This window comes from Phalacrocorax aristotelis, chromosome 5 (assembly GCF_949628215.1).
Source record: "Phalacrocorax aristotelis chromosome 5, bGulAri2.1, whole genome shotgun sequence".
Lineage (NCBI taxonomy): Eukaryota > Metazoa > Chordata > Aves > Suliformes > Phalacrocoracidae > Phalacrocorax > Phalacrocorax aristotelis.
The window spans coordinates 14,680,597-14,692,927 of record NC_134280.1 but is presented as its reverse complement, the minus strand read 5'-3'; the positions used below and the strand labels follow the sequence as shown (position 1 = coordinate 14,692,927).

The following is a 12,331-nucleotide window of genomic DNA, read 5'->3' as shown; positions in this document are numbered from 1 at the left end:
TACCTACAGTAAGATGACACTTTTTTCTCAACAATTTACTTTTATCATGAATAAAAATAACTGTTACTCAGATTTTTATGTACATATGAAATGTGTTGTTTTTCTTGTTAGGTAGTTTTTAATAGCATTCTGCATTCCTATAGTAAATTTCAAAATCTTAATCCTTTAAAATACCTAATTAGTAAACTATAACAATGCATAATGCCAAATGTCTTCAAACGAACGTGTGGTATACCAATTCTTGGTGAGCAGTTCTGTGAATAAAATTTGACGTCTAAATTCCCAAATACTGCCCAGACAGTCACCGCTGTCGAGTCAGGTGTGCATCATTCCTGCTTCAGAAGCTGAGAGGTTTAAGAGATAAAATCAATTTAAAGACTACATAATCTACAAGTAAACTAGATGTTTATTGAGAAGATGAAAAAAGAATGTTTTATCTTTTTAACACTGTGTGTATCAGAATTTATACTTAATGAGTTTTGCTCTCTCTTCTGATTTACGCTGGTCAGGGTGAATCTTATTAACTAGGGAAACCAGACGACACCAGAATGCCACTGTCTTAAATGATCTTGTTCCTCAATGTCCACTGTCAATACACTTCTGGTTGATACGGTTGTGAACAAATAATGAAAATATCAGCCAAATACAACTTTTACAATACAGTGTGCAAGTCTGCAGAGACACTGGAATAACAGCTTTGGAGAGTATGCACAGTTTCATTCATCTTAATGAAGCATCAGTTCAGGTCCACACTGATAATTTCAATACCGACATTTATAACAGTTTTGTTTCACAGAAGAAGAGAGAGACTATCACAGTTCAACATAATTTACTTAATCGGCCTAACTTGGTGGCTTTCGGGAGGTATAATCAAATTCCGCTAGAGAGTTAAGCTGAAGGAGCCCAGGGGTTCCTCCACATGGTATATACACACTGTTTTTAATGTCTGTTCACTATGATGGGACAAGGGATTAGTGCAACAAAATGGTGAAACTTGTTTTCAGAACTAAGCCACCAGCTTTAGTGTGAAGAATCGAAGCAGCTAGTAGAGTACACTTTTATTTTGTACAATAGTAGTTTAAAAACAAAACAAAAAAAAACCCAGAGATTGTAAAGCAACAAAAATTCCTTACCTGAAGAAATTTGGAAGGTTTTTGTTATGTTGAACTACTTAAAACGCTAGTTTCCAAGCTTGTGTTCATATGTTTTCTGTTTTTACAAGGCTTCTACTAGTTTAGTTGAACAGTTTCTAATTCTTGTTCGAGATGAGATGGTGAGCCACCCATCCTGTCTGTGCCCTTCAGGATTTTAATGTCCTGTCTCAGTGTTCCCCTCCATCAGTCAATGATTTCTTGTTCCAAGCTGAAGATTCTTAGCTTACCTGATATTTATTGTATGGAAACTATCACACTTCCCATCATTGTTGTTGCCCTTCTCTAAATCTTTTGAAGCTGTAAAATGAGTCAATAGTTTCTTCGACACAGATACTGTTCCTGTTTGGATTTGATAAAGCATTCTGCTTACAAATTCTATATGTATGAATTCTAGAAATATGAAATGCCATTGAATAAGTTTATATAACCAGCACATTTACATCTTGTTATAAAATTCTCATGACATCACTGAAATATATAGTAGCTTTAATGCCACCTTCTGGGCAAAGATTTGAAGTAGTAGTTTGGCCAGACTTAATTTGAAGTTATGCTTCAAAACCAGAACAATTAAGTTTCAAAGTTTGGAGTGTTTATATTAATCAATATAGAAGCAAACACTTCTATTTGCTGACTGAAATACTAGTTGTATGATTTGATATAATGCTGGCATTTGAAAATACGGGTTTGGTCCTGTACTCAAATATGGAGAAACATTGGTTTTCTATTTCAAAAGTGCAACATAATTTTCTTGAATATGAAAAAATCTGAATTTGAAACTGACTGTCAAGTTCAAGGTTAAGTATTCAGTCTTTGAGGATTGCTACTTGTAAAAAAGTATATGTATCTGTAAAACAATGCAGATAAATCTTTAGGTTTGTTTTATTTTTAAGCTAAAGATGATTAATGTAACTGCTCTTATGAATTTTGCCTTTCCAAGATGTTTGTGTTGTGGTTCTTCCTTGTCTTGAAAGGGATTGCTATTACATATTCCTTTTCAATCTACTCACATTAGATCTCTCTTATACTTTTTAATACTAAGAAAATTATCATTATTGTCATCCTCCAAAGGTTTCTAGTAATTGCTATATTCCTTATTCTGAAATATGAAGGTATGGATCACTTCAAGACATAAACATGGTTTTATCAAATCAGCCCAACGTTCCAGTAATGATCATTCCAATAACGGTCAAATTGGCACAAAGTGCACAGTGTACGCCAGGTATCTCTGTTTTGTTGTTGTCTAGATATTAGTATGGCTTTTGATGTGATCTGAATAAATATCTGTGTGTAAATTCTGCTCAAGTGAATGGCTGGGTTGACGGTCCCTCTTCAGAGGACTGACAATTCTGCCCTGATTGATTTTTGCTCTGTTCAGGCAGGATGGAGGCTTCCAGTGACAGAGACACAGTCTGTCTAACCCCCGCCCTAATACTGTAGGAATCGTAACTATCAGTCATGAGAACCCTTGAGGAGGAAGGTCTTTATGTATGACCTATATTCCAGAGACTTTGTTTCATTTTCCGTTTTGGGTTTTTTGTTGTATTTTTCAGTGCTGGGATTGGACGAACAGGAGTTCTTATCACTATGGAGACAGCTATGTGTCTCATTGAGTGCAATCAGCCTGTTTATCCATTAGATATTGTAAGAACCATGAGAGATCAAAGAGCCATGATGATCCAAACACCTGTGAGTATCGTACTTGCTGTTCTGTGTTGCAGAAGAGTAATTTCCTATTATCTAGTCATATAATTGGATGGAATTTTAATATACTTGCTGTTGATCATATTGAAAAGAGGTCAGTTTTACCCAGTATAGCTGTAGCCTTGGCTTCAGGCAGGAATAAATTGCGGAGGCTATTGGAAAGGAGCAATTCTTTAAATTTCTACAAAGAAAACTTGAAAAAAGCAGCAGCTGATTTAGGGATACCTGGCAATTAATGTTAAAAAGGACCGATTTTCAGTAGTGCAAAAATTACTCAGTGGAGAAAGCAGGAGCCTAATTCAAGGTGTTAAGAGTGGGAGTAGTATAAAAGGCAAACACCAAGATCCAAGACATGCAAGAAAAACCTTCAGTGATGCAGTTCAGTTATTTTTATGCTGCCTCAACTCTGCCCTGTAGGGTATCAATTAAAGGGAAATAATCAGAAAAATAATTTTTAAAACATTATTTCATTGATTTAAAAATCAGTGTAATTAAATCTGATGCGAGATATAAAAAAGTAATTTTAAGTGTATTTAATCTAAAGAAAATAACTTGCTACCAGGATTCTTTTGGTGCTCCCTTTACATTTGACATATCTTAGGCTGTTAGAATTTTTCCTAGATCTATAAAGTTTGGGGTCTTTTTGAGATAATTGTGATGTTGCTTTAATTGTGAAAGTTTTAGAATGGATTTAGAAACTTTGTGTCAGTCAGGTGTTGCATATATCTGAGAGCAGTTTCCTGTATGTTTTCAGAAAATACTTTCAAAGGGTCAAAAGATTGAGTAGTGTTGTCTCCCGGCAGGGGGGAAGCTTGGACTCTCGGTTGTTCCAAGCTCTGACCAGTTCCAGTTCCTTTATTTTTTAGAATCAGTAATCCAGTTGTCTGTTTTTACTTGTAATACCTAGCTTTTAAGAGAAAGTATTTTGAGGGAGAAAAGGTGCTAGATCCAGTATCAAATCTCTCCCACAGTTACCTGAAGGTAGCTACTCATTGTAGTAGTTTTAATGTCTCTGCTGCTGTTCCTCTAATCAAATTTGAATAAACCTTTTTTGTTCCTCAGAGGGTATTCAGACTGACAAAAAGTATATATATGGGCCTCCATTTCTAGGTCATCTATCATTCAGTGCTGCTGTCCAGCATTCAAGTTCCACAAAAAAAAGAAGTCACATTATTCAGCTAGCACAGGAAGGATGAGGAAGATGATGATACATTAAAAATAATAAAGGATGGCTCTTGCAGTTTGTGATGACTATACAGTATGAATAGCTTATCCCTCTAGCTTACATAGAGAGGAAGAGAGCTTTATTAGTAAAGGTAGGAGGCGAAGTGCTAAGGGTTTTAACTATATTTTTTCGCGGTCTTCTCAGTTTTCCTAGAGAAACCAGAACTTTCAAGCTTCAGTGGAATGCAGGTGTTTACTGCATCAGAGGGAAAATAGATAATAAAAGACTTGAAATGTTGGTTGTTTTTTTTTTTTTTAAGATTTTGTAAACATTAGCTATTGCAATTTCTCTTTTGGAGCACTCTACCTGGTTTTGTATGCCCTGAAAGATTCACTCAATGTCCACAAGGTGGCCCTATGTTTGAGTGTCTGCTGTGTGTACCCAGGAGAGTTCAGAGTCTCCTTTAGGGAACACTGGAGGTACAATAAGCATTTTACCCAAATACGTATAAATTAAACTGTTTTAACGTACCTGTAACAATACAGTAAATAATGATTCCATTACTAAATCTGTTACTGTGCCCGTTTAAGAGCTGACATCACTAACTACTGCACAGAAAGGGATATTCCATGACACTGAAAAGACAGGCATGCTGGCTTTCTGACCAGCATGTACGCCATTATGCAGTATTCACTTGTCCTGGTTTCAGCTGGGATGGAGTTAATTTTCTTCCTAGTAGCTGGTACAGTGCTGTGTTTTGGATTTAGTGTGAGAATAATGTTGATAACACACTGATGTTTTAGTTGTTGCTAAGCAGTGCTTACACTAGTCAAGGACTTTTCCAGCTTCCCATGCTCTGCCAGGTGCACAAGAAGCTGGGAGGGGAGGGGGACAGCCAAGGCAGCTGATCCAAACTGACCAAAGGGATATTCCATACCATATGATGACATGCCCAGTATATTGGCTGGGGGGAGTTGGCTGGGGGGGCAGCTCGCAGCTCAGGGACTGGTGGGGTGTTGGTCAGCAGGTGGTGTGCGGTTGTATCATTCCCCGCCGCTCCCCGGGTTTCCCCCCCTTTTATGACATTATTATTTATTATTTATTTAAACTAGTCATATCTCAATCCATGAGTTTTCTTACTTTTGCCCTTCCAATTCTCTCCCCGATCCCGCTGGGAGTAAGCAAGCGTCTGTGTGGGGTTTAGCTGCCTGCCAGGTTAAACCACAACATCAGTGATAGTTGCGGTGCTTTGCAGAACAGTGATTTTACTTAATCTTATTTCCATTATATTCTAATTTGATTACTGTTGGGTCTTCTAACTATTATTTGTTTAAAACAAAATATATGGGGCCTCTATGTATGCAGGTGCTAGACTTGAATACATTGCCAAGTTAGACATTCTATAATGCGAAGTAACTGGAATTCTGGCTTTTTAAACATGAAACAATTTTTTATCAAATTCTGAGAGGGAGGTGCCAGTAACCTGCCACAATTAACCTAAGTATGAAAAAGTGCTTCGAAAGCATAGCTTCTAAATCCAAGTGCATGGAAATCTCAGGTCAGTGAAACTTCAGCAATGAAATGAAGAGCAGGAAATTACTAAATAGGTGATATTGTAATAAGAGTGCTGATTTTGTGGGTATGACTTTTGGCATATATTTCAACGTGCTACTCATCCCATTCTTCTGTTGAGAAACAATATGTTCTAATATAAAGTTCCTGTTGTTTTGTGTTTCCTAAACTCACTTGGAAGCACAGTTCTTGGCCTGGCAAAAGAATGGGATGGGGAAATCTTAGAGGCCTTTTCTGCTTCCAAATGACATGGTTCAATTCTGTTACTTTTCAATTTACTGAATCTACTTTCCTTTTCAGAGTCAATACAGATTTGTGTGTGAAGCTATTTTGAAGGTGTATGAAGAAGGATTTATTAAACCTTTACAAGCATCACTGCATAAGTAAAGAGCAAAAAGCCTAGGATATCAGTTGAGGAATCCTGTCCTCTCTAATGAATCGGCAGCATTCTTTGTGCCATATTACTGCTTGCAGGAAGTGATAGTGAAGTACAGCAAAGAATTGACAAAGGACTTTGAAAACTTCAGCACTGTTGCACTTTACGTTGAAACAAAATCAGTCTCTGAAACTCTTCTAACTTTCATCTGTTTGAAGACTTTCTTTTCGTGCTTTGCTCCGAACAAACCATAAACTGAAAGAACTAATTGTGTTCAGGGTAATCTACGATATTTCGGTGTAGTGCCATATACTGCGCTTCTGGTTGAATTGCTACAAACAAGGCTTGGAATTATTTCACTCCGTTTTACACCCATGTCTTTTAAAATGGAAAACAAATGAAAAAAAATAATACACTAAGCCATGGTCTTTTTCCAGTGCTAGGTTTATTTACTATGTACAGACTCTCACTGTTTTGTTTTTTACAACATTAGCAATATTGCCAATACTAGATAGATACACACTGCCGACTGATGCAGCACACTTTGTCCTACACCCGTACTAGAGACCAGCTGGTTGTTAGAGGAGAGCTGGCGTCTGTGTTAACCCAGCAGTAGCTGCATAATGCCCACTTACCAGCATCTTGTACAAAATAATAACAATAAAACTTAAAAAAAAAAAAAATAAACAGCATTTATTTGACACAGCTTGTGTGTCATACACTGGTGTATTCTGATTCGTGTGACTTAAGATTACGTGATGGGAACTAGTGCATGCATTATGTCTTAACCCCTTAAGTGCCTTGAGACTTACAGCGTACATCCAGTGAAAGGCACTCGTGATTCTGTGGGGGTGGTATTGTCCTGTCATATTTATCTTAATGGGTTCAGATTTTAAAAACGGCCCTTGGTGCTTGGAATGTGTTACCGCAAGGGGTCATGGAAATACCATTCCCTTTTTCCTTATACAAGTACCTGCCTGCTACTCTTTGTAGCAAAAGCACCTCTGCCAATGTAATGAATGAGCATTGAATGCTGCTGTGTTGTAATTACGTGAAAAATCTGACACATTCCTTCATTCCTTCCAACTGGTAACTTACTAGCAGCTTACTATGAAATGCTGGTAGGTCATTAGAAGCTGAATCATTTTTTATCCTTTTATTGCAAATAGCTGTCTTACTTGATGAGAACATAGCTCTCTGGTAGCACTGATAATTAAGTTGAACTTACAATCAGATGTGATTTAATTCCATTATCTGCTAATTAATTACTTTTTAAGCCCTCAGTTGATTTCAAGCCATGTTCGTACAGGTCTGCCTTTTTTTTTTAAATTGTTTTATTGGAGGGGGGAAGGGAGGAGAACACTATGAAGTTGTCCCAGAACTTTATTTTAATTCCATAATGACCCCAGTCACCTTCTGTTATACTTGTGCAAAATTGTTCAGTTGGTATGGGTTGCTTCTTATTTAACTAGGTAGAAGATTTGTAAGAAATGTCTGTCTGATACAGTATCTGAGCTCATTCTAAAGATACATAAATGTCCCAGTTTTAAAATATTTTTCCAGTATAGGAGAAACAAGTCAGAAGCAAGGTATCCAGTGTAATATACTGTAAGAAAAAAACCAGTCACTTCGTTGACTGCCCTGTGACAACTTAACTTTTGCCCTCTATTTAAAAGTTTTAATTTATTGTATTGGTTTCCTGAAAATGTTTATCCAGTAAATTTTGTTGTAAGCTATATAGAGCATAGAATTAAAATGGAAAGTTCTACGCTAAATAATTTTTAACTATTGAAGAATTATATTATATAGTATACTTTGTTCTATGGACATTTGAAAGAGATCAGCTATGAACTATTAAGTGAAAAGGGATTCAGGCAAAGTGAAATCCTGGCTTATGACTTAGTAATAAACGTGAACCACAATGCCAAATGGAAGAGAGTTTTAAATATTTTTAGAAAATAATATTAGGTGGCCTTTGGCCCTGTTACTTGTATTTCTAGATTTGATGCTTAAATCAATATTATCCCTCAGTGAAGAATGAATCTTAAAAGAATCTGTGGATCTGATAAACTGAAAAAGAGTAATAAGGTAGCTTTAATCTCAGATATATTTTAAGCCATCTGCAACGAAAGAAAATTCTTCTTTAGGAAAGTACAAGCTTTAACTTCCATGTGATGAGATTATTAGCTGAGCTGCTGGCTAGTTGGAAGGTTGTTTTAAACTCAGCACTTATTGTCTAAAAATTGAAATAATTGATCCATTATATTGAAAGAAATCTTCTTCATAGTCAAGTTGTAAATGAAAATAGCATTTGCCCTTTTTTCCTGGGGGAAATCAGAAATGGAGTTTATATCAACCTTATATACTGTTGGTATGTCACATATTTAAATATTCTTATGAAAGTTGCCAAAGCAGTTTGAGTTCAAAAGACCCATTTATACCACGATTGAGTGTGGGATATTTTATTGGTCATCTGTCATTACTGTCATGACTACAAATACAGGCAAGAATAATAGGTCTCTTCAAAACCTTCCCTGGCACTGACTTAAGCTGATTTGTAGTGTGTTAACTGGTTGCACTGGGGAAAAAAAAATTGGAACAAAGTAACTACTCTTAAATCATTGACCATGAGTGACTCGGTGGCTTTTTGGCTTCACCAAAAACTGATTGGTAAAGAGAACAGCATTGCAGACTTTATGCACCATAAATCACTTGATCAAATGTTTCTACCTGTTGTGGTATAAATGGCCTTTAAAATATTTTTATATGGCCAAAAAAAAGCAAAACTGCTAAATATTTTACTTTGGGTTATGAAGATCTGTATCATCCTTAAGAGTTTTTTAAAGAAGTTTTGTATGTTTCATGCTGTACAAAACATGAATGTATCTTTCGGACATAATGACCTATAGACCTATACGTGATTGGTGTTATGACTGTTGGATTTTATGAATAATTATTTTCATACCATTCGACTAGGAAAAATGTTGGGTGGGTGTGGGAAAGAGTATGTAACCCTTCCATGATACAAATCCAGTTTAAAAAAAAAAGTTTTCATTGTAAATAAGAGCAATATTATGACAATTTTGTGCCCATGTATAATGTTAAGACTTTTTTTTTCCTTTTAGGTTTGGATTGAAAACTACCACTACCATCTCTTGCTTAAAGTGGATTTGAAGGGGTTTTTAAGTAGGAGACAGGGGGCTCTAGCGGGGGCTTTGAGTGTTTTGGGGGCATTTTTTATTTTTGCTAAATATAAAATAAGATGCAGGTATTGTTTAATAAACCACCTACAGATTGTCAGCCAATCCACTTTGAGAAATACTGCTGTAGATATACCAGATAACTGAGCTGAAAAATTAATTTCTCCTGAATTTTGAAGCATTTGGTATTTTAAATAACCTGCAAGTCTTAAGCAGTAAAATACTACTTTTATGCATTTTATTTTTATATATTTTCTCCTAGTTACAAAAAAGAGAAAGCCTTTGTTTCCCACTACATTTAATGCTAGCTGATGTTTCTTCCACATTTCTCCATTAAATCTTGAAAGCTTATGTCCCACAGAGATAAAGCAGTAACACTTCTAGAATACAGGTTACAGTGTGGCACACTGTGTATTAAGAGAAAGGGTGAGTAAGCAGTTGGGAGATTAAGGAACATGAGGGGTTTGTTATGGAACCTGTGCAGCTGGCAACTTTCTGTGGAGACCCTCCAAAAAGCTTCGTGGTACCCATGGAAGGGCCAAAATGCAGCGAACGTGCTGCAATTGCACTGCCCAGGGAGACGGGAAGTAGGGATGGTCTGGCATATACAGATGCTGGAGCTCCAGGTATGCTGTGGAGCTGAATTACGTGATACTTTTATGCTTCTGCAGTGTGTGTGCAGGTGTGTGGGCGATGTTCGGCTCAGGGAATTAGCATGAGCATGAAAAACTCTGCAGATCCACCAGTTTCTAAGTGAAAGCATGTTGTCCGATATGTCTGCTGTAGTTTCGACTATCAAGCCACTATGCAGCAATCTTCAAGACCCTCAGCCCTGAGGATAGAGGAGGGGATTGGGTTATGGTCCAAATTAAAATTTTGCATGTTTGGACTTCCACAAAGTACTGGAACGGTGCCTTCTAACGTCACTTGTAGTCTTTTTGTAGCTCACATCTCAGGTCCCCAGTTGGCTGGGTGTATTTGTTAATTTAAGTACCCACCTTTTGTCTTGAGACTGGAGAAGTTGTTTTCCTTTGCTGCTTTTAGTGCTAGGATCCATTAGCGAAATCTGGCAAAAACATACTCATTGATTAGACGTAGATCTTGTGTGAGATAGCAGGGATTACAATTAGAGGTGGTTGGAAAGCTGTTGCAAGGGGAAGATGGTTGGGTTTTTTTCAATGTAATTGTTCTGTCCAGTCTCTGTTATCCCACTGCAGTTACAAATTGAAACTGGGTTGTTGGGGTTTGGGTTTTCTTTGTTTGGTTGGGGTTTTTTGGTTGGTTGGTTTTTTGAGGGTTGTGTTTTGGGGGGTGTGGGCTTTTGGTGGGAGGATTGTGGGGGGTTTTGTCTTCTGTTTGGGCTTTTTGTTTGTTTTTTAGTGGCCTGCAAAGGAGGCCAGTTTGTTTTCACTGGATTTTACCTCTGTGCTGGTTGCTACCACGAGTGTGCATCTTTTCAGTTCTTAAAGCTTCTCCGGCTACAAGTTTTTAACTGGTGCATAAGCTGTAAGCTCTGGCTGTTGGCTTTGGCATGTCTTGCTCATGCTCAGTGGTAAAAATTTTAGAAAAATAACTTCTTTAAAAAAACGCTGATGTTTTTAATTTTAAAAATTGGACTTTTTTATTTCTTTGAGCCGGTAGCCTCATTTAAAAAAAAAAAAAAAAAAAGCCCTTAAAATACCTGTCCTTCTAGTCTGCTATAGCATGAACTACGGTTTCACGGACTGGCTGACAGTTTGTTGGTTGTGTTATTTTGTATTTAGCAAGCTTACATGTTTTCAAGAGTAATTTTTTTTTCAAAGTGTTTTGATGTTTGAATAGTAGCACTTTATCTCATGCTTACTACTGACTGAACTATTGGAGAAAATAAATTGGGTTTGGAGAGAGATGCTTAATGTGTTTTTGTACAGAGATGATTTGGATTACACCCTGGTACGAATGCTTTCTGTTGCTCCAACCATTTCTGGTTTATTGTTCTTGTGTTTCTGAGGGACTTTCAGAAAATAGATATTAATAATTCTGTCATCTCAATTTTCCTGTTGTAAAATGAATATAAAGCTTGCAGCTGGGGGGAAAAGAAAAAAAGGAAAAAAGGTGCAAATAGAAACTACAGGGTACTTGTAAATTTATCTCTGTGATCTCTCTCAGCTAGCTGCAAATTAGCTATGTTTACTGTAAACGTTTCTGCTAAGCATTGTTTTTAACATTAGGTCAATTGCCTGGAAATCAGTATTTTTTTTACTTAACTTATTTGATTTTTGATAACTAAAGACAATGCACACAGTTGAAAGTTGTCGCCTTTTTACTACTAGGCCAGGGGCCTAAGACATGAGTGAAAGGGTTAAACAGTTTACATTAAGCTGTTGTTTTCTTTAACTAGACTATATCCACAAAGACTAGACTATAAATGATCCAGTGCAATTCTCTCGGTACATTGGGGCACCACAGTAACAACACATAAAAATCTTGCAGGAAAATTAAGGTAAGAAAATGAAGGTTTTATTTTATCCAGCATATCCAGATTTGCTTTCGATTTGGTTTGGTTCATTTACCAGTGATCCCATTTTACCCAGTCAGTTTGGCAGGGCTGTTTGTGTAAGGTTTGGGTTTCCTCTGTAACAGGTGCTATACTATGTGTAAATAGAAAGGGAAGAACATTATTTAGATCATTATTAAGATCATTATTAACAATCAGATGGTGGCAATATTTTTTTGCTAGTTAGTTCTGGTAATTAATCTGCATTTCCAGCTGTGGCTTTCAGTTGTCAAATTTCATCTCAGTTTCATACTGCTGAATGATGGACTGCAAGTGTGAAGTAAATCACCTCGGAGCTGAATTGCTCTTTTGTTGTTTAGACTAACACTTGTGTATCTTTATTAATGTTGGGTGGATGGGAAGGTTCTTCCCATAAGCAGACTTTTGCCTATAAATTTGTTAAAAGCACATGAGGAGAAGGCGGGGGGGAGGAACCCCAACCCTAGAGGCAACACCTTGGCTAAACAGCCGGGGTGGTTGATTGAAAGTGATGGAAACTTGAAATTGGTCAACACTGGACAATGTGAAAATAACTTCAGCTTTTGTCACTGCAGCTACTGTATGCTTTAAAGGGCCTTATGTATTTGTCCTCATTTTGATAAAATGAAATTTCTTGCCATTAAAATG

General features: G+C 36.8%; 1 protein-coding gene across 5 annotated transcripts in view; it reads left to right on the top strand.

Moving 5' to 3' along the window:
- Positions 1–12,331, top strand: part of PTPN4 (protein tyrosine phosphatase non-receptor type 4) — a 175,299-nt gene that overhangs the window by 103,787 nt on the left and 59,181 nt on the right. For 4 of the 5 annotated variants that reach the window (XM_075093072.1, XM_075093071.1, XM_075093073.1 and 1 more), the window contains exon 26: positions 2,705–2,840. In XM_075093072.1, the coding sequence (XP_074949173.1) occupies positions 2,705–2,840 (136 nt within the window). Of the gene's footprint in view, positions 1–2,704; positions 2,841–5,892; positions 11,459–12,331 lie in introns of those variants that run through there. The other variant, XM_075093075.1, reaches the window with a different exon arrangement.